At 36.9% G+C, this 23,746-nt stretch overlaps 2 protein-coding genes across 2 annotated transcripts in view; one reads left to right on the top strand and one right to left on the bottom strand.

The window, feature by feature from the left end:
- Nucleotides 1-23,746, top strand: part of NUP214 (nucleoporin 214) — a 148,895-nt gene that overhangs the window by 118,410 nt on the left and 6,739 nt on the right. The window contains 3 exon segments of the mRNA XM_037798478.1: nt 790-860; nt 6,255-6,411; nt 19,240-19,392. Coding sequence (XP_037654406.1) covers nt 790-860; nt 6,255-6,411; nt 19,240-19,392 — 381 coding nt within the window.
- FAM78A (family with sequence similarity 78 member A) overlaps nt 78-23,746 on the bottom strand; it is a 70,002-nt gene continuing 46,333 nt past the window's right edge. Inside the window, exon 3 of the mRNA XM_037798484.1 lies at nt 78-405. Within this exon, the coding sequence (XP_037654412.1) occupies nt 402-405 (4 nt within the window). The 3' untranslated portion in view covers nt 78-401. The remainder of the gene's footprint in view (nt 406-23,746) is intronic.

The following is a 23,746-nucleotide window of genomic DNA, read 5'->3' as shown; positions in this document are numbered from 1 at the left end:
CCAATTTGAATGATAAGAACTGTTACTTGGCCAAGAGAATGGGTGAGGAGAAGGCCTTTGTGGGTCTTGAAAGAAAGTAGAATATACAATACGATCTCTATAGTACATTCTTTATTCTGCCATCAAGACTTGGAGAGATTCTCCTACATAGACATTATCATACTATTTCAACACAATTCAGAACTCCTGAAGAAATCATTCGTTTAGTAAGTGTGTGGAGTCTACTCCAACCCTGGTTAAGGAATTGAGACTTGCCGAAGCTCACCTACTTAGATCTATTTCCAGAAATGGAAATCGAACTTCTCTCTTCTGACTCCTTGTCCAGGGCTCTTTTGTTATAATCCATAGTTCTTCCTAATTTTCTCAGGTCCTGTTCAGTACACCACTTCATCCATGTTATCTCACCTGGAAGAAAGATAAAACCGTGAATGAATCTGGTGTTTGAAATTCAGAGGAAACCAGGGAGTAGAAATATTCAGGTCTTCAATGGAAAGAATTCTTGATGGCTTAAAGTCTGGGGAGAAGCCATTTGTGCTTTGGTAGGGGAAAAGGATTCAGTCCTTAGGACTTTGACATTTTTACTATTATAGAGTGCTAGCAATGAAAAAAGATCTTCAAATTATTTGCTCAAAAGTTTCTCCATTTCCTGGAAGGGGAGAAAGATTTTATTCATAAGTTTATTTATTATGGGGTTTCTGAGCACTCCTGAATGCCATTAAAAAGAAATAAAAAACTTTGATGTTGTAAAAGACTCATCCAAATTCATACTGTTTCCTTTATATTTTACAGGTTTTGGGTCTAGCAATACTGGTTCTGTTTTTGGTCAAGCAGCCAGTACTGGTGGAACTGTCTTTGGCCAGGTGAATATCTGTTTGTTTGTCTTCATTCATGTATTAAACTAACCCACTTTTCTCCTAAAAAAATATTATCTGTCCACCTGTATGTCCAACACCCAGCAAAGAACCATTTGTGGTTTTTAAGCTCTACCTTCCATAACTCCCTCAAGGATGTAGAAATCTTATCCTCTGATTTGAGAATCACTAGAATTTTGATCCTTTTGAAAGTTCTGGAAGAATGCACTTTAAAGGCACATTGCCTGATTTCTATCAATTTTCTGCCCATTCTGCTAGGTGAGGGGTTGGGAAACTACAGTAGGGTCCTTGAACTAAGAATGTTTTTTACATTTTTAAGTGGTTGTTTCAAAGAAGGAGAATATGCCATAGAGAACATATATGACCTACAAAGCTGAAAATATTTACTATCTGGCCCTCTACAGAAAAAGTTTGCAAACCCCTGTGCTAAGCTGTGTGTAGTCCAGGGACGACTTTGGTGAACTGAGTTATTTCAGTTTATACAGCTAGCAGTAATCTATGTGCCAGGCATAGTTCTAAGTGCTTTATGCAAATTAACTCATGTAATCCTCATAACACCTATATGAAGTTAAGTGCTTTTATTATCCCATTTGACTGATGAGGACACTGGGGGCCCAGAGAGGTTTAAAACTCTTATTTCACATACCAGCTACTATTAGAGCGTAGTAATCTCATAAAGATTCTTTCTAAGAGAAGTACTCTGATGTATCAGAAGTGATTGTGACTTTCTGATGGTGGAATTGGTATTAGTCCAGCAGTTAATAAAGTGGTAGGCATATTATCTCTTATTCATCTTCAGGAGACTTAATTGTCTCCTTTCTCCTTTAAGCTGTGCTATGCCCTAGTCAGTGCTCTCTGTTAAAATGAGAATTGAAACCTGATTCCCAGTTTCTGGTAATAGCAAACAGTCATTCAAGCCAAAAAAGAAAAGAACTACAAATGTCAGATAAAACATAAAAACCATATATTTTTTAAAACACTGATAGGCTAACAAAGTATATTACCAAGTGAGCTTAAAAGAAAAAAAGGAACCTAGAGAGGTATTGGAGTACAGAAGCCAATTTTGCCCTTAGGGCATATCCTAATCTATAAAAAATTGAATTTTCTATTTAGTAACCTTCAAAGGGCAAGAGGACAGAAATCACTAATTAAGATATGCACAAAGTGAGGAGTCTAAAAGTGACCCTCCCCACAATGAGCTGGGACTCCAAATGGTTCTACTTTCAGGCTGGGAATGTGACCTGACTTGGTCCTAGAATGGTGGTGCCTCCAGATACCTGGCAGAAGCAGCACACAACCACTCTGAAGAATACTTTTTCAAATTATTCTCACAAATAATTTTTATAGGGCATTGATTCCCAAAGCTAAGTTAGACACAAAGAACTATGAGCAAGAGCCAGAATAAATATCAGAAACAGATTGTAAAAACATCCTAGACTATAAAACAACTATGTTTTGCATGTTTAAAAGAAATAAAAGACAACTTGAAAATATCAATAAGTAATAGGAAATTACAAAAAGTGTCATAGCAGCTTTGGGAAGAAACCAAGGAGAAATTCTAAAAAAATGCAAACCCAGCAGATGGATTCAACAGCTGATTAGACCCAGTTGAAAAGAGCAGTAATGTACCATAACAGGGAACAGCAATCTTTTTTTGTAAAGGGGCGAGAGACTAAATATTTTAAGCTTTGCGGGCTTCGTGTGGTTTCTGTTACAACTACTTAACTCTGCCTTTTGTAGCACAAAAGCAGCCCTAGAAAATGCATAAATGAATGAGTAGGATTTTGTTTCAATTTACAAAATCTTTATTTACAAAATCAGGCAGTAGGCTGGATTTAGCCCATGGCCATTGTTTGCCTACTCTTAAACTAGAAGGTAAAAAATGCATCATGGAGAGCAAAATGATGAAAAATACATAAGTGAGAGAGAAAATCCTAGAAGAAGAGAAGTTCTAACATACATTTAATCAGAGTCCCAGAAGAAGAGAGAATTATGGCAATATTAGAAGTGAAAAATACAGAAATTTTCAAAACTGTAGAAAACAGTATTCTACTGATTCAAAAAGCCCAGTAAATAAATGCCAGACAGAATCTGTAAAAGGAAAGTAATAGTGAAATTGCTAACAACAGAGATTAAAATGTTAAAAGCAGCCAGAGAAAAAAGACAGGTTACCTTCAAAGGAACAATGGTTGGACTGACAGCTGACTTCTCAGCAATGACAATGAAAGCCAAAAGTCAGTGTCTATCTGCCTAGAATTTCTAAACCCAGCAGAAAATATCTTTACTGAATGAAGTGAAATCAAGACATTTTTCGGATAAACAGATGCTGACAGAATTCATGTCTAGCAGACCTGAAGGAAGGTCTAAAGTGTATTTTTTGGGAAGAAGGAAAATGGCACCATAAGGAAGATTTGAGACACAAGAAGGATTGAAAATTTTTTTAAGTGATAGATACATGGGTAAATTAAAATGAGCAATTGCCATTCAACATTTTTTAATGACCATAATAATAGTAATATATTTGGAGGATTAAAAATAAAAGACATAAAAATAATATAGATTGGAAATTGGGAAAAGTGATGTAAAGTGTTCTAAGATTATGAATTGTTTGGGAAGACGGTATTAATTAATTTTAGACTTTGGAAGTTTAGTGTACATCTTAGAATTTTCTGGGAAACAACTAAAAGAATAGAAACCAAATATATGACATCCAAACTAATAGAGGGAAAAAATGGAATAATAAAAAAATTAAAAAGAAGGTAGCAGAGAGGAACAACATAAGATAGGCAGGACAAATAGCTCAAAATAAGATGACAAATTTAAACTTTAATGTATGAATTATTACATTAAATTTAAATGGACTAAATGTTCCAAAACAGATAAAGATTGTTAGGTTGGGTTAAAGAAATTCAAGTATTTGCTGCTTACAGGAGACACATCTAAAACATAAGGATACAGAAAGGTGAAAGTAAAAAGTTAGAAGATGTGTCTTGCAAGTAATAGCCAAAAGAAAAAATGGTACTTCTGTATTAATATCAGAAAAGTAGACTTTTAAGCAAAAAACAATACTAAAGATAAAAAGGAACACTTCATGCAAAACTTGTCTAGGGTGATAGAAATCAGAATAGCAGTTACTTTTAGGGCAGTAAAAAGAAGGTACAAGGGAGCCTTCTGAAGTACTAAAAATGTTTGCTACCATGAACATTGAACATTCTACACAGTTATATGTCAAAATTCATTGAGTTCCACGCGTAAGATTTATGACCTTTATGGAAGTTTTAAATTAGTTTTATAAAAGGAAAAAGCACAATGAAAAGAAAATAGGCAAAAAACTATTCATAAAAAGGGACATCCAAAGGACCAGTAAACATGTAAAGACATTCAGCTTCATTGGTAACACAGATTAAAACAACAGGGATACATACCTATAAGATTGCAAAAATTAATAATTTTTAATAAGTCCAACAATACTAAGGGTCAGAGATGATGCAGAGCAACAGAAACTTGCATGTTCTTCTAGTGGGGGGTGTAAATTGGTACAACCATCTTGGAATATAGTTTAGCATTATCTAGTAAAGACCAGTAATTCCTCCTAGATTTGTTCTTCAGGGAAACTCATACATACGTGCAACAGGATACAGAAGTGTTCATAGCAGCACTAAATAGCCTAAAGTGGAAGCAACCCAAATGTTCATCAGCATTCACATGGAGAGATGAACTTGTATTATTCTGTAGTAGAATATTATTCAGTTGTGAAAATGAACAAATTACAGCCAAATGGATGACTCTCACAAACATAATGTTAGGCCAAAGAGAAGTGCAGCATTACTGTGATAACTGCTGTATTCTTGATGCTATGTAACAAATTACCCCCAAACTTAATAGCATTAAATGGTTGTAGTAAACTGTTACTATTGTTTTTAAAGAAGTTTACGGGAAAAAAGGGAAAGGAAGGAAGAAAGAGAAAAAGGGAAAGGAAACCTTGCAAAGATCGAGAGAGCATTGTAGGCAGAGGAACAAGCAAGTACATTACCCTGAGGCAAAAAGGCAGAACTGATTGAATAATACTATGTAAGAAGGATGATAAAAGATGATGTCAGAGAGATAGGCAGTGGCCGTATCGTATAGGGTATTTTAGAATTTTTAAACAGAGTGACGTGATATGACTGCCATTTTAAAGTACTAATCTAGCCGCTGTGTGAAAATAGTTTGAAAGGAAGCAGTTGTTTCACGGTTCCGGCAAAAAGTGATGGTGGCTTGGACCAGGGTGGTGAATGTGTACCTAGAGAAGAGTGGATGCGTTAGGGTTATGTTTTGGAGTTAGCCCATTGGAGGTTGTACTTTTGTGAGGATTAAATAATTACTTGTGAAGTGCTTAGAAATGTGCCTAGGACATAGAAAATGCTCAATCACTGAACATTTTGTTTCTATTATTAAAATACTGAAGAGCAACCATTTTTTGAACACATATTTCAAGTGCTCATCTAAAGTGCATTGCATTTCTTAACTCTTAATTCACTCACCCTTTTAAAGTGGGTAGTTTATTATCCCCATTTATAGAAGAAAGACTACTGCACCATTTCTGCCCCCCTTTGGAGAGGACTCATGTGAGGTTCCTGTACACAATGACCCATTTCTATATGTCCATCTTCCACATTAGCAGCCAAGGAGCTCTTACTTACCTATTATTAATGGCCCTCCAAATCTATTACTGGTCTTCCTTCAGACAACCAACTCCCAAACCGAAATAGTGTCTGTGCCTGATACAGCTTTGAGTCAGCATGTGTCCTTAGGCTAACAGCATTCTCTGAGCATAAGATTTGCAATTTGGACAGAATTCAGCTATGGTTGTCGTTTCAACAATGCAGCTAATTTAAGCTGAACTCTGCCTCAGGGAAAGTCATTAAGAAATAAAAGTGCACAAACTGGGAGAAAAGACAGTGTAAATTACTTATCATCAGTTGCTGATTAGTTCAGCTTAATACTACAGGATTCAGAAGAAGTGGTTTCATGATAGCCTATAAATGTTTTCAAACTTTTTCATTTTGAGGGACTCTTGAGGAGTAGTTTTCCTGCCCCTGGCATCATGTCAAGCAGAGAATGAAGGCAGCAGGACAGATAAATACTTCAAGTTCCCATTTACCAAAAACCATCTTTTCAGAGAACTGTGAATGTGGAATAGCTTGAGAACTTGTGATTTGTAGAAAGTCTTTGTCCAGAGTCCATCTTTTGTGGTTGTTCAAGCATCCATACCAGAACTAATCAAAGTTCTCTTGCTTTTTCCACTTGTACCAAATATGAGGCCTCCTGCCCACGGATATGGCCAGCAGTTTTACAATGACCTCTCATCCAATTTTGCTTCCTGTTGCTTTTGTTTTTTAGCAGCCATCCTCTTCCAGTGGTAGTGTGTTTGGGTCTGGAAATACTGGAAGAGGGGGAGGTTTCTTCAGTGGCCTTGGAGGGAAACCCAGCCAGGATGCAGCCAACAAAAACCCATTCGGCTCGGCCAGCGGGGGCTTTGGATCTACAGCCACCCCAAGTAAGTGGAAAAAGAGTTTTCCTAGTCCCTAAATCCCCTGATGGCATTGACTTCCTCATGGGATTATCAAAAGTTTCAGTAACAAATATGGAAGGAAAAGAAAAGATCTAAGAATGCCCACTTGAAGTATTTAACCCAAACCAGTGTGATTTGTTTTTTTTATTTTATTTTTTGTTTTTTAATGAGATGTTCTATATAATCATGAAAAGACATCAGAGCTATAGGGAGAGGATCTGTGTATTGAGCTATGCCCCTCTTCTCTTGGCAAGGCCCAAATCACTTTGTTTCTTAGGCTTGAAATGACATGAAGTGAATGCAAGCAGACAAGCATAAATGAGCAGCAGCAGAACAAGCAGTGTATGCTTGGAGGAGAAGCATCTGGATTTTCATTTGTATAGTACTTCTCTTTGAATTTGCATTAAAATTCAGCTACTGTAAAATGTCACCCAAAAATTGAAGTCTTCATTATTTTTCATCCCTTAAATTTTTTTTAAAATTTTAATCCAAAGTCGCAACTACTGGCAACTTCTCAGCTAATTTTTAAAATTCTTTGTTGATCTGGCTGTTCATGGTTGGAAATGAAAGAATTTTTTTTTTTTTTAATCTTAAAGAAAAATATCCTGCTGCTGATGGAGGCTGGGATGGGAACTTGGGTACCTGACATCTTCATCTTAGCTTCTCTCATCTAATGTGCTATACAAGATCTTAATGAATTAAGAGCTAATGTTCTACAGTCATGACAGATGTTTCCTTAATATTTAAGACCCATATAGTTGAAAGCAGAATTTCTATCCTGATTCTCTTTTCTGAATTCATATATCAAAAACCAGTTATTTTGATGTCAGTGTCCACTCTGGTAATATGTAAAAAAAGATTATTTGTCAAGAGACATATACTCTTAATTTGTGAAATTATATAATCAGAAACTTTTGTTATTCAGCTTTCAGCCTGCCAGGATGGATTTAGAATCCTAGAATGAAGAAATCTTAGAAAATGAGTCTAGTCATTTTCAAAACCTGTTTTTGCTAATGAACACTTAAGCAGAATTTTGATATGTAAAACAGATAAAAGTAGACTCACTCTGAAGCAGGGGTCAGGAACCCAGAGATACACATGGATAGTTTTCCTGTATTTTCCCCAGCTATCACCACAGAACCATAGGGCTCCTTACCACATACTGTAGAAAACATGACCCTCATATGGCTCTTTCCATTTTCCAATGAGGAAACAAGCCCAACATGATTAAGTGCTTTTTTTTTTTTAAGTCACAAAGCCAGAAAGTGACAGGTCTGGAACTCATCTTGATCACGTGTAACATGCCAAACACAGCATTAATGACAGGAAAGACAGGCTGGTTAGAAATTTGGGTTTATCCCATAGGTAGGTTATCATCTGTGAGACTGTGTTACTAGCCAATTTTTTTAAACTTTAAGTGTGTCTATTCTTATAAAATTTCCTTTCCTCCTAGCTGATTCATCTTTAATGCCATGGCTTTTAACTGTTAAAGAATTGCCTTTTCAGTGGTAGGCTGGATCTTGCTTGCACTGATTCACAAGAGGCAACTATACACCTCTCTCTCCTGCTCCATGTTCAGTGGCACCCAGAAATCAGCCACAATGGGAGCATTTACACTTTGAAAATTTGCAAACACTACAAATCAGGGCTCCTTTACCCAGCCTGTTTTTAAACATTTACTGGCACATCATTGGCTTCCGATTCTTTAATGCTAATGTAAAATAAATATATCTTTTCTTGATACCAGACACTGTTGGCTGTTAAATTATAAACCAAAAGTTTACATTTATGTTTGAGGGAGGTTTAAGTGAATTTGCAAAGGGATACAGGAAAGGCTTAACATGAATAAAACAAAATAAAATTTAAAAACAAGTGAAAGATTTGATGAAGAGGCAGAAACCTTTTTAGCCTTGTGGACCAGCTATAGGATAAGAAGAAAGAACACTGGAAAAGGGAGCTGGAAGTCATTGGGGGAAATGCATTGCCCTCACCACAATACTAATGCTTTCTGCAAAGTCGCCTGTGGCAGCCTCTTTCTCCTTGGGACTCATCTTGATCATCTTGATCATCTTGATCTCCTTTCTCCTTAGCAACAATTGATACTTTTGAGCACCTCTTCTTCCCTGGACTATATTAATCAACTGTCTGGGTTTTTTTTCCTCTCCAACAATTCCTTCTCTGCTTCTTTTCTTCTCTTTTCTCTCCCTTACTGTGAGATGTGTTCCCCATAGTCAAATAGGTTATCACAGGATCTCCAAACTCTCCTTTCTGCCTCCATTCTCCTCCGATGTAGCATGAAAATCCATACCAAATTGAGTATCTTAACACTTTACTTTTATTTTGCCACTATCTCTACCCATAATCCTTTGGCAATTTCCCACTGACTATATGAAAGTCCAACCCCAATTCCTTTAGACTGATATTCAGTGTCATCTGTGGGCTGGCCCCAATATGCCTTTCTGACTTTGACACTATCACTCAGCCATACTCCCTCTGCTTCTGCCAGTTCATCTGCTTCCATCCTTCATACTCAAACTCCTCTCTTCTCCCTGTTTCGGTGCCAGAGTTCACACTCTTCCCTCCACTCCACCCATCTGAGCCTGTCCTCCTTTTAAGGCTGAGTTTTAAGTCTGTTCCTCAGTGCAGCTTTCCCTAAGGAACACTTGGGCCCACAGTGACCACTCCCTCTCTGGAAATCCTGCAGCTCTTGTATTCTATTCCTTCATATAACATCAAGTAAAAGGGAACTAAGCTTTATTGATCATCTTCTGAGTGCTAGATGCTCAGTATAACTAGTGTAATCTCTTCTTAAAACAATACTTTTAGATTTCACATTCCCATTTTACAGATAAGGAAGATAGGCTCAGAGAGGAGATGTGAAATTGCTGAGGTTACTCAGGTATTAAGTGGCATAGCCAGGATTTAATCCAGGTATGTTTCCAGAGCTCTGGTCTACCACATTCCCTCCTTTTATCTCCAGTCTTGTAGTGTGCTATAACTCATCCCAGGAGTACCTTCTTTGACACCTCTTTATGTTTGTTCTACACAAACTGAGATGAACCAGCAGTTCCCTTTGGGACATTTGTGCCACAGGCTTCCTAATTCTGAAGCTACCTTCTTTAGCCCTGAGAAGTATTTGCAGCTACAGCAGTGCCTGAGAAAGACTAGCTAGGAACTCCATTGCTTGGGATTAGCATGTTCTATATCCAGAAGTTCAAACTTATAACGGTTTCTTCTCTTTGTCTCCCTCAGAGACTACCAAAGTATTAACCCCTGGGGTCATTTAAAATTCAGCAACACTGTAAATTTTTATCCATTAGGACCTGTTACCCTGAGCACACTATTTAGAATCATTCTCAGTACATTCTTTCTACTCTAGGATCTGAAAGACATTTGAGTCATGGAATGAAGAAGCCATTTGATGAAAATCATTCAGGCCTGTAACTGTCCTTAAAGAAAATGTCTTGGCAAATATCCTAGAGAGGAGCTTCGTGAGAACCCCCTTCTGACTGTGCACTGAATTCTTATTTAGTGACTTTAGGCATGTAAAAGGACATGGGATCTGCTCTCTGTAGTATTAATTTAATTTAATTTGGGTTGTACCTTGATGTTGGATTATGCTAAGAGGATCCATGTTGTGCCAGAAGGTGGAAGCCCAGAGCAAGTGCCAATTTTACTTGTGCTTTTCACCCCCAAAGTATGTCATGAGATGACTCTGCAAAGATAAACTTTGTTTTCTTTATTTTTTTAGAAAAATAATTAAATAATTCATTAGTTTTTAACTGTGGTAAAATATATATAATTAAGAATCATTTTAATCGTCAGTTCTTTGACATTAAGTACATTGATAATACTGGGTAGCTTTCACTGTTATTTCCAGACTATTTTCATCATTCCAAACCAAAATACATACTCATTTAGTAATAACTCACCACCACCACCCTTGGTAACCACTCTTCAGCTGTTTGTATGTATGTGTTTATTCTAAGTATTTCATATAAGAGAAATCATACAATACTTGTCCTTTTGTGTCTGAGTTATTTCATTCAACATGATATCTAAGGCTCATCATGTTGTACCAGCACTTCACTTCTTTTTACATCTGAATAATATTCATAGTATGGATATACCACATTTTATTTTCCATTCATCTGTTGATGGACACATGGGTTGCTTCCACCTTTGACTTGTGAATAATGCTGTGATGAACATTGGCATACAAATATCTGTCTGAGTTCTTGCTTTTAATTCTTTGGTGTATATACCTAAGAGAGGAACTGTCAGGTCATGTGGTTCACTTTCTGAGGAAATGACAAACTGTTTTGCACATAAACTATACCATTTTACATTTTATATTCCCACCAGCAATGTACAGGGTTCCTACTTCTTTGCATCCTTGCCAACACTTTATCTTTTAAAATAGCCATCCTAGTAGGTATGAATTGGTATCTCATTGTACTTTTAATTTGCATTTCTTCAGTAGCTAATGATGTTAAGTATCTTTTCATATATTTATTGGCCATTTGAATATCATCTTTGGAGAAGCATCTATTCAAATAGATGCAAATCTTTGGCTGCTTTTTTAATTGCATCTCTGTTGTTGAGTTATAGGACTTCTCTATATGTTCTGGACTTAAACCTTCATCAGATATATGGTCTCCAAATACTTTCTCCCATTCTGTAGGTTGTGTTTTCACTTTCATCTAATTTTCTTTGACGCACAAGTTTTTAATTTTGATGAAGTCCCATTTATCTGTTTTTTTTTTCTTTTGGTGCTTGTGCTTTTGGTTTAAAATCTAAAATTCCATTGCAATTACTCCCTTACTGCCCTTTTTTATATTTAGTTTCTTTTTTATAGTGTACCATTTTGATTCCCTTCTTTCCTTTTTCTCCATATTTTTAGTTATTTTCTTAGTGATTACCTTATAATTACAATTAATATCTTAGACTAATAACAGCCTAGTTTGACCACTACCAACTTAGTTTCATACAAACGCTCTCCTCATATCTCCTTCCTTCCCCCTTTATATTGTTATTGTCTCATATTACATCTTTATACATTATATACCCATTAAAATAGATTTAAAATACTCTTTTACACATTTGAAGTCATATATAGGACAGGCAGTTATAAACCAAAAGTACTATAATACAGGATTTTATATTTACTTATATTTCTTTTTTTTTTAACTCAATTTTATTGAGATATATTCACATACCATACAATCATCCATGGTGTACAATCAGCTGTTCACAGTACCATCCTATAGTTGTGCATTCATCACCTCAATCTATTTTTGAACATTTCCCTTACACCAGAAAGAATCAGAATCAGAATAAAAAATAAAAATGAAAAAACACCCAAATCACCCCGCCCCCCATCCCACCCTATTTTTCATTTAGGTTTTGTCCCCATTTTTCTACTCATCCATTCATCACTTTTTGAGTCGCATAAGAAACAAAGTTTTTTTGAAATCACATGATGATCACTGGCAAGGAGATGGAGTAAGCTCCCGAATTATTCTTTCCTTCCCATTTCAACCACATAGGAAGGCTAGATAGCATATAAATGTTGGGGTCCAAGGAGGGTGGTTTGAACCAGCACATGCACACTTGGGAACAAGAAGAAATTTCCCAGGTCTGGGAATAGAGGGGAAAGCATGGTGATGAATGGCCGAAACTCTTTGGTCCACGGACTGTAGCCCCCACGACGGACGACGGACTGTTTTTAGGAAATGCAGCCAGCACACCTCCCAAGTAAGCTTCGGGATGCGACCAGATCCAAGCTTCCTGGGAGAAGTGAGATCAGGCTGATGCTAGGCCTAAAATGTAATATTCTGTAGCCAATGAGGAAAGGGCATTAGCTATGTGAGAGAGAGCTCACCCAGCACTGCAAGTGAGCAAAGCATCTAGAATGGATCTCTTTTTGAAAGACAAACTCCACACTTCATAGTGTAAGTTTAACATGAGAATAAATAAATTAAGAACAAATTAAGAAAAAGAATAGACATTCACCTAATCTGAAAAAAAAATTGGTGAACTGGAAGGAGTAGTTGAGGATGACTTCACTGGCAAATTCTACAAAATACTGACAGAATAAATAATTCCAATATCACTAAAACTTCATAGAAAATAGAAAAAATAAAAGCAGATATACTTCCCAATTCATTTTTTAACCTTAATAACAAAACCCAATAAGGCAAGTCTGAGAAAGGAAGTTAACCTCAGTCATAAACATCAATGCAAAAACCCTAAACAAAATACTGACATTCCAAACACAGCAGTAACTAAGTATTAATATATTATGACCAATTTTGGTTTATTGGAATAATGGAAACTTGTTTCAACATTGGAAATAATGAATATAATTTGCCAAATTAATAGGTTAGAGAAGAAAAATCATATAATCATCACAATGGATGCAGGAAAGAGTATTTCATAGGATTTGACACTCACGGATGATAAAATCTTTTAGCAAATAAGAATAGAAGAGAATTGTTTTAAACTGATTGTATCAGTCAGAGTAAGATAGTTGTAGGAACAAACACATCCGAAAATTTCAGTAGCTTAACCTATAAAAGTGTCTTTCTTGCTCGTATGCAGTCAGCTTATAGTCTACAGGCATTTCCGAGTAGCTCTCTTCCAAGAAGAGACTCAGATCTAGGACGGGTCTGTTTTATGGCTCCCATCACTACTTCTATCCAGCACAATCCTGGAAGTCTTAGCTACTGGGTTAAACAAAAAAAAAAAGATGTAAGGGTTGGAAAAGAAACAAAACTCTAAAAGAATGTACAGATCAATTACTAGAATAGAGTTTATCAAGTTTTCTGGGTTTTTTAAATAAAGAACCGAAACAAAATAAATTTTTTAAAGACACCGGTTTTACTTGCATTAATATCTCAAATAACTAGGAATAAATTGAAGAAACGGACTGAAAAGCTCTATAAAGAAAATATAAAGCTTTGAGATACATTAAAGAAGGCCAAAAGAAATAGAGAGGGGATGGTAATTAATTGGAAGATTCGGTATTATAAAGATGTCAGTTCTCAAAGTGACCTGTAGTTTAATGAAATCTTAATTGATTCTTTTAGGATGGAATTTGACACAATGATTTCAAAATTTACATGGAACACCAGAAGGCCAATAATAGACAAGGTGAACTTTTTTTTAAAGTACAAAATACATACAGTAAACTATGTAATTCACATTAATCTGACTGTACAAGACCAATTTCCACATATGTAGAAACCATGTAACCACCACTCAGATAAAGCTGTAAAGCATTTCCAGCACTCCATAAAGTTCCTTTCCCTTTTCCTATATAGTAATTTCCCACTAAGAGACAACCACTATTCTGATTCCTATGACTATCAATTAATTTTATCTATTCTTAATCTCCATATAACTGGAACTATATAGAATGTTCTCATTTTGCCTAGTTTAAGATACTTGAAGAAGAACAAGACAATTTCTCTACCAGATAGCAAGACTTGTCAAAAACTGAATAGTAAATTAAGGCGGGGTGTTATTATTGGAGAGAGGATAAACCAAGGGGAGAGAGAAAGGCCAGAAACAAACCCACTAGATTTATAAGAGTTGGCACTGCAAAGCGATGGAAATAGATGGCCTTAAAAACGACAACAAAAACAAAAAAACAGCAATGGGCATCTGTGTTTTCATAGGGAAAAAAACGAAATAAGTCTACCTAATGCCATCCACAAATACCAGTTGCACATGTTGACTTAAGTGTAAATGGCAAAATGGTATTATCAGAAGACATTACAGAACAATAGCTTTATAATGTCAGGGTAGGAAAGGATTTCTTACACCGGATACAAAAAGTTCACCCATAAAGACAAACACTAATACAACGTTAAAAAGAACTCTGATCACCAAAAAAGAGCGAAAAGGCGATTGATGAAGTGGGAAAACATATTTGCAACTCACATAAAGGTCTAGTATTCATAACATATAAAGACCTCCTAAAAATCAAGACAGACAGCCCAACAGAAAAGTGAACAAAAGAATGAACATGTACCTCTCAAGAGAAGGGATATAAATGGCTTTTTAACCTCACTGGTGATAAGGGAAATGTGTATTAGACACACACATACACACAAACTGTTTCAAAGAATAAATAAAGAAAAACAACAAGCCAACTGTTTTTTATGGGACCAGTACAACATTCATATTAAATCTGGACTAATATGAGAAAACAATGAATGCCAATCTCACTTATAAATACAGATGAAAACTTAAATGAAATATTCACAAATCAAATCCATTAGTACACTGAAAGAAAATGTCATGATCAAGTAAGTTTTATTCCAGGAATGCAAGAATAGGTCAACAACAGAAAAATCTATCTGCATGCCCACTTGCATAAGTTATATTTACTTATATTTCTAATGTTCTTTATTTCTTCTTAAGGCTTTGAGTTACTGTCTCATGTCCCTTTGTTTCCGTGTGAATGACTCCCTTTGGCATTTCTTATAGGGCAAGTGTTCTGGTAATGAACTCCTTCAGGTTTTAGCTGGAAATGTCTTAATTTCTCCTTCATTTTTAAAAGATAATTTTGCTAGGTATAGAATTCTTGGCTGATAGTTTTTTTGTTTAAGGACTTTAAAACTGTCATCCTACTGTTTTTTGGCCTCTGTGGTTTCTGATGAAAAAAACTGTTAATCTTATTGGGGATCCTTTGTACGTAACAAGTCACTTCTCTCTTACTGCTTTCAAAATCCTTTCTTTGGCATTGGATTTTGGCAGTTTCACTATAATGTTTCTTGGTGTAGATCGCTTTGATTTTACCCTGCTTGGAGTTCTTTGAGCTCCATGGATGTGTATATTTCATCATACTGGGGAAGTTTTCAGCCATTATTTCTTCAAATACTTTTTCTGTTCCTTTCCCTTTCTCTTGTCCTTCTGCAATGCCAGTGCTGCCTGTGTTGGCACACTTGATGATGTCTCATAGGTCCCTCAGGCTCAGATTTGTAATTATAACTAAAAATATGGAGAAAAAGGAAAGAAGGGAATCAAAATGGTACATACAGTATAAAAAAGCAGACTCTGTTCATTTTTCATTATTTTTTCTTTCTCCTCTTCACACTGGACGATTTCAGTTGTCTTTTGTTGAAGTTCACCTATTCTTTCTTCCGCTCATTCAAATCTGCGCTGAATCTGTCCAATGAGATTTTTATTTCAATTACTGTATTTTGTAGCTCCAGAGTTTGTTTGGTTTCCTTATATAATTTCTATCTTTATTTTATTCATTTTCCTAATTCCCTTTATTCTTTGATATGAATTCCTTTAGCTCACTGAACATATTTAAGGCAATGGGTTTAAAGGCTTGGCTAGTAGTTCTAATGTATGAACTTCTTCAGGGCTGATTTCTGCCAAATTCTTCTTTTCCTGTGAATCAGCTTTACTTTCCTGTTTCTTCATGTGTTTTTTAATTTTTTGTTGAGAATGGCAGAGTATTATATTATTATAATTCTGGATATCTAGTTCTCCCAGTCCTCTGGGGTTGCTAGGTTTTTGTTGTTGTCACTTTTTTGTTTGTTGTTGTTGCCATCAAATTTTGTCTTTTCCAAACTATTTTTACTCCCAAACAGGGAATGGAAGGAGAAAAGGGGGTGGGGGTGGGGGGGTGGGAATAGGTACTGCCTCTCTAAGACTCCTATGCTGCTTTTGCCTGAAAGGGGTTTAGAACAGTGTCTGCCCTTAAAGCTGGCCTCCCCTAGTGATCTGAAGTAGCTGATCAAAAGCTGTGATCAGCAGTCAGACCACATGGCCCTGGATTTTGGAGGCCTAGGTCCTTACAGCTGGCAAGCTCCACCAGGAGCCCAGGCTACAGTTCCCACTCCTGCCTGCAATGTGTTTGGGGGACGGGAAATGGTGGAAGCTGCTTGGAGGGTGAGATTCACCTATATTTACCGCAGTTTATCAGACTTGTCATCCAGCTCTTCCCTGGGTGCTGCACACTAGACTCCAGACTTTCAAATTGCTGATTCAGTTTCTTCCAGTCCAGTACTTGTTTTGGGGGAGGAATTTATTCCTGGAGCTTCCTAATCTACTGTCTTCCCACATCCTCAAAACTCAGTTTTCTTATTGGCTGGTTTATTCACAAGTAGAGAAGAATCTTCTACAATGAAATATTGTTCCAACAATCAAGGTATTCTCACCTTTACCAGATTTTGGAGAGCTAGAGACTTATTCTGAAGCCCTCAAGAGAACTGAGAAACATTGTTGGCCATAGAAAGGGAGAGAAGCAGGCATTGTTTTATGCTGCTTTGTTTCAGAGCAAATTTAAATAAATGCAGAGCTCCTTTTGAGACTGTAAATGATAACTGTTACATTTTATTCTGTTTATTCTGTTTATTCTGTGGTCTTTGCAATATGAGGATTTAATTGTGATCTGCATTGTTTAGTTTTGCTATATTGAACATGATTGAGATACTTAAGGAGGAAAAGTTAAAGAACAGAGAAGGGAAGTGATGTTTTCTGAGGGTCTACCATATGCCAGACTGTGTGTTCTACAGACATTGTCTCGTTTAATTCTCCCTGTAAAAGTGCAGAGTCAGAATTGCTTTACCCATTTTATGTATGAGAAGACTGGGACCTAGGAAGTTTAAGTCCTTGCCCAGGGTCTCACAGCTATTAGATATTCTAACCCAGGTCTGACTGCAAAACTCATGCTTGTTCCACTATAATATGCTATGAAGATCTTACACAAAGCATTCGTAAAGAGATCATAAGCTCAAAAGACTTCTAAATGTTTTGACTTCTCCAGATATTTAAGTCTCCCAACATTGTCCCAGTGAAATCATTTATCCTCTGGATTTCATGTTTTGCACCATATTTCTTCAGGAGAACATTCAGCATAATCTTGCACTTGGATTTGTTTACTATTTGTAATTTTGCATTGCAAGCACTAACAAAGTCAGAAAATTGCAATCCTCTGTTCTTGAGATGCCGAGTAAAAGGGATAGCACAACGCTGAACATAATTAAAGTACTGAATTATATATATTAAAAAAAAAAAAAAGGAATGGCTGAGAAGCTGGTTTCTCTGTCTCCAGAATCAAATATACTGCCATTGAAGGAATCAAATGTAACCTTCAGGTTAGTTCATGAAGGGATAAATCAGACTGCAAGATGGCATTTTGTAGGCACTAGCAAAGGGTAAATAATCATGTGGTACCGCATATGAGGGTGACAAAAAAAATACGTATTTTTAGCCACTCCAGCCTTGTGTGTATGACATACTCCATATATGAGTCCTTCGCCAAGCTTTTAAATTGTCAACAACAGTTTTACAGAATGGGTGACGGTGTGGTGGCCTTAGTCTCTGATGTTATGTTACTGGTACTTAGAAATTTAGGATGGTAGCTCCCTAAGATAAGGCTAGTCGCTTACTGGGTTGTAGATAAAAAGCATTGTAATTGGAAGTATTTTAAATGTTGGCTCTAATATTGGGGTGAGATTGAAAGTAGAGCAAGATGAGAGACCTTGGGAAGTTACAGGTTAGTGGGCAATCACCTCTTCAAACAGGTAAACTTCGAGAGTGAATTATTCCTTCTCCACCACTCTCCCAGTACACTTTTGCCGTAAGCATCTCATTGACTTGGGGAAAGACTGGTCTTATGCAGATGTTTATACCTCTCTCTTGGTGACACACAGAGTCAACTCCATTGCCTGCCTGGAGCATATCATTTCAGCATCCTATTTTTGTCTGTGTTTTTTGAGCAGCCATCCCATTTCAGAATATTTTCTCTCGCTTTATTGTGGGTGCATACAATAAGCTACAATAACTAACTTTAAATAAAAGCACCATCAAAACATGGTGGAAAATATGAACACCCCCCCCCAAACAAAAGAAAGAAAAACGGTTAAAGAAAATTCCTGATATAAAATGTGCTGTTTGTATTATCTGAGTCATTGCTCCAATTCCACATCTGTGTAGATGACTTTGGCTATGTATATATTCCTGTCAGATTTGCATTTTTTGTAATAGACAAAAAAACTTTTCACCCATCTTGGTTTTGGGTGGTTAATTTTTTTTTCCTGTAATTCTTGGAATGAATTAGCTGAGGTAGTGACCTACTAGATAAGTGTCATAAGGGCTTAATTGAATCTCTTAGAACAAACAAATCAGAAGGGAAATCTTGCTGGCCTCTCTTAACATTCTTCAGAACTTCTCTAGCTTCCATTGGATCGGAGTAGAAGCCGCCTGAATTGTCTTGTTCACCTACTATTCTTTGAACAGATCAGACAACAGCAAGCATGCTGAATTTAACTATAAAAGCAAAAAGCAAATGCTTGGAGCCATTATGCTTGGTTTGGATTTGCTCTAACATTATTTTCCCTAATCTGACAAAATTTGAAGCTGGTCTTGGGAGGAAACCAATAAAAGCAAGCCCTGTTCTTCAGAAGAAAAGTATCATGTGTAAAGCTCAGATACTGGTCCTCTGTTGCTGGATAGGCCTGATAGTTTCTAAAAAGGAGACTCCTTAATGCATATTATGGGGCCTGTTTTTAATAGGTCAGGCTGTCCCTTTATTTTGTGTCTGTGGAATCATGCCAGGAAATCCTGAGCCTTGGTGCCACAATGATTAAAAACTTATAATCAAGATGCATGAAAATCAGAGAAGATACCTGTTTCTCCAAAGCTCAGTTCCCTTGGATCTTAGACTGCTTTGTCATTCCTTTCTTCCCAAATGCCCTACTGAGATTTCTTCCTTCTCTGTCCTAAGAAGTAAATAAGGACATTTCTTGGCCCTCTAATCTCCCTCGTACATGTTCTTCATCTCTCCAGATACCTCCAACCTGTTCGGAAACAGTGGGGCCAAGACGTTTGGTGGATTTTCCAGCTCCTCATTTGGAGAGCAGAAACCTGCTGGCACTTTTAGCTCTGGAGGAGGAAGTGTGGCATCCCAAGGCTTTGGGTTTTCTACTCCAAATAAAACAGGTACTCTTATATAAATTATTTATTTTTATATTTTTATATACACAGATAAAAGGGGATATCTCTAGGGTGGGTATCTCAAGGGAGTAGGATGAGAGTATGGATGAAGTTACCCCCCCCACCCCCCCCCACACACAATTTATTTGTATATTTATTGAGCATCTCCTATGTTCCTAACACTCTTTCAGGCTATCTGAGTCACGTTCAAAAGCTTAGAATGCTTAAGAGAACCTAGAGACTGCTTAGGGAAGAAAGCATTGTGAATATTCAGTAATTACAGAACAACCAAAGGAAACATATAAGAAAATGATAACTGAAATATAAAGAAGAAACATTTATATGCATTGCATATGCATTTCCACATATCATAAGTATACAGCCCAGTTACTTTCCATGTTGGAACACACCCATATAACCAAAAAAAAAAAGAACCAGAAAAACTTTATCCCATCGGTACTGTATGAATTTTTTATAATCATGCATTATATTTATAATTAAAACTTTTTTATAGGGCAATATATGTTTAAATTAGAAAACATTACTTCGTTTCTGTCAACTGCCTCTCTATCCTGTTTCTGTCTCTGAGATCGAGAGAGGGTCTACATTCCTGACTGTGTTGCATGGAAAATTATGTGCAAAGAGTTTTTCAAGGTAGGAGTGAGATAGAGGATGTTTGCTAAGAAAACAACTCTTGAAACCAAACTCCCCATGGATAAGCAGGCAGAATACTTCTCCGTCTTGTATATGGGATACTTCGAAATTATGTTAATTTCAGAGGAAGAATCTAACCTGAGGACCAGATGCGTAGGTGGCTCAGACTTAGGAGTAGGGCCCCCTCAGATTAGTAAATGGAGCATCACATTTTAGAGTCTAAATTGCTATGGTTTTCAGATGCACTGTATACCTTAATTCACACCTGTGACCTGAGGTCAGTCTTTGGTTGCCAGTTTTTTATACTCTTTTTCTAGAATTTAAAATGGACTAGAAATGGGCATCACAGCTTTGTTTATTTTGGCTTCCCCCTCTTGCATACCCTCAACCCTCCCATACCTGTGAAAGAGTTAAAAATTAAAGGGCTACATGCTTTTGACCCTCGTTAACAATATAAATATGAACACTTGACTGAGAAGTTTTAGTTTGTTAATCATCAGCAAACTAAAATTTAGTTTGTGGCTTTGTTTTTAAGGAACCGATAATTGTTTCTTTGACTCTTATGTTTTTCTTATATCTGGTTTCCTTATCCTGGGATAGTGTCCCAGCTGATAGAGAATCTGACCCTTTTTATTTTTTCAGTCTCAGAGAAAATGTATCCTCCTGCCTTTTAGAATTATTTTCCTATTTGATTACTTGCCCCATGAAACCACCTAGATTGAGAACTCTGTTTTAACAGAGAAAGCTGATTTTCAAATACATTTGGTGAATGAACTAGTTTTGAATCAGAAATGCCAAAGTGAGGGTGGAGGAAAGACCACTCCCATTTGTGTTTTAGGAACTATCTCTGCTGCAGAACTTGTGTTGGTGTCCCAGAGAGCTCCTTCTATAAAAGGAGATTTCTCAAAGTACTGAGCATAAGAAAAGACTACTTTATTTTATTATTTTTTTTAATCTTCATTTTATTGAGATATATTCACATACCACGCAGTCATACAAAACAAATTGTACTTTCAATTGTTTACAGTACCATTACATAGTTGTACATTCATCACCTAAATCAATCCCTGACACCTTCATTAGCACACACACAAAAATAACAAGAATAATAATTAGAGTGAAAAAGAGCAATTGAAGTAAAAAAGAACACTGGGTACCTTTGTCTGTTTGTTTCCTTCCCCTATTTTTCTACGCATCCATCCATAAACTAGACAAAGTGGAGTGTGGTCCTTATGGCTTTCCCAATCCCGTTGTCACCCCTCATAAGCTACATTTTTATACAACTGTCTTCGAGATTCATGGGTTCTGGGTTGTAGTTTGATAGTTTCAGGTATCCACCACCAGCTACCCCAATTCTTTGGAACCTAAAAAGGGTTGTCTAAAGTGTGCATAAGAGTGCCCACCAGAGTGACCTCTTGGCTCCTTTTGGAATCTCTCTGCTACTGAAGCTTATTTCATTTCCTTTCACATCCCCCTTTTGGTCAAGAAGATGTTCTCCGTCCCACGATGCCGGGTCTACATTCCTCCCCGGGAGTCATATTCCACATTGCCAGGGAGATTCACTCCCCTGGGTGTCTGATCCCACGTAGGGGGGAGGGCAGTGATTTCACCTTTCAAGTTGGCTTAGCCAGAGAGAGAGGGCCACATCTGAGCAACAAAGAGGCATTCGGGAGGAGGCTCTTAGGCACAACCATAGGGAGGCCTAGCCTCTCCTTTGCAGCAACCGGAAAAGACTACTTTAAATAAAGGAGTAACCTTCCTGCTGAGGCAGTACAGCTGCCTAAGGCATCAGAATTATCACTTCTTGCTTTATGATTGATTTTAGGTTGATTGTTTAGATGGGTGTTTGAAAAATTCCAAAAGTGTCATCTTCCCTTCAATAAAATCGCATTAAAAAATACTGTTGGAGATTGTTTAAAGAGAAGATAGAAGGGGAGATGTACTAAAAATGGCACTGATCCACTGAGTTTACACCTCTGTTGCTGGAGGTATTAGAATGGTATATTTGGTGGTGACACATAATGGTTAGATGATAGATGGGCTCTTGAGTCTTGCAAACTTTATTCCGGTCCCGGCTCTATCATTTACTAGCTGGTTAAACATGGACAAGTGACATTCTCCAACCCTCAGTTTCCTCATCCCAGATTTATTGTGAGGATTGAAGAGAACTGTTGTAAAGCACCTGGCACCATGCCTGACACATAGTAGGCCCTGAGTAAATTAGTAATTTTATTATTGTTGATTATTATAAAATTTCTGTTTCTTCTGGAAAAGAAACTCATAAAATATGGCATCTAATAAGATATAACCTGTCCTAGCATTGGGAATGAATTGCCTGTCTCCAAAAGTAAGACCAGAATGACCATTCTCATCTTACTTCATTTGACTGTGACCCAGATTTGTTGTTGTTTGGGGTCATTTTAGGGGTGCATGTGTTTGTGTGTGTATGTGTGTGTATCTCCTCTCCTCCCCTCCTGTCCAGTTTACTTTCTGTATCATTCTGACTTCTCATTTTTCACTCACCTTCCACCAAGAAGTCTAAACAATATTGAGTACAAGGCACTAGATAAAGCTCTATGTGTCTAGGAAGAAAGTGTAACTAGATCTGTGATCAGTCTTAAATAATTCAACTGCAAGGGTTTTTTAGCACTTTTTTTTCCAGTCTGTTATATTTGTAACCTAACAGTCTTCATTATCTTGGCTTGGAATTTCACTCAGGATTTTAAAATGCAGAATGTTAACCCACACATGAGCCTTAGTAAAAAGTATCTTCTCAGCTGTGCAACTACTGTTAGTGGTAAAATAAGCTAATAATTGAATTGTGAAATAACAGTTAACTAAAGAATTCAGCTGATAACCTTTCTTACCCATATTTGATCTTTCTTGACTCAGATGGCAGAAGCCTGTGGTGTGATTATGTTTATAGTAAGATAGCCTGATTCATCCTGCTAACAACAGGAATCAATTTCTAGAAGGGGAGAGAATAATATCCTTTATCTTCTTAGGCTAACCATCTACTTGGTTGTTACTGGGCCACCATTACTCCCTTTAGCATGTAGCTCGTCAGTCACTAGTTTTAAGAAATACTCTACTCCCTGTGGTGGATGGTCCCTTTAGAGCACAATTTTTGTACCATTTTATTCCGTTCAGTTCAACAGACTTCATTGAGTGTCTATTCTGATTCCTTAGAATAATTTACGAGGTATCTTGGAGGTTTGGGAACACCCATTTGATACAGAAAGAATAGCTAGAGAAGGACTTCCATTTCCTTACCTGATGGGCAGTTTCCACCAATCAAAGGAGACTGCTGCCATGCATGACCTGACCCTTTTCTGTGTGATCACCCTTTGCTGGGGAGCTTGCAAAAGATGTTTTGAACTCTGTCATCCCACAGTTGGTTTCTTATTTTATTAGATTTATGCAGCAACCCTCCTCCAAGGAAGAAATTCCTTTTGCTTTTTGTTGAGGAATGGTTCTTCACTGTAGAAAGCAGGCATTTTTTTTAATGCTCCTAAAGAGAGATTCTGATGAGAGATGAGAGGCATCAGGCTTTAAATAAATAAAAAGTATCTGGCTGAGAGCCAGTGCCATGCATCTCTTTTCATTTCTGCTATAACCCAATTCATGGATTCTCCTGAGAGGTGATTTTTTTTTAAATTTCATTTTACTGGTGATATACTCACATACCATACAGTCATCCACTGTG

Source organism: Choloepus didactylus, chromosome 10 (assembly GCF_015220235.1).
Source record: "Choloepus didactylus isolate mChoDid1 chromosome 10, mChoDid1.pri, whole genome shotgun sequence".
NCBI classification, from domain to species: domain Eukaryota; kingdom Metazoa; phylum Chordata; class Mammalia; order Pilosa; family Megalonychidae; genus Choloepus; species Choloepus didactylus.
This window is presented reverse-complemented; position numbering and strand designations above follow the sequence as displayed.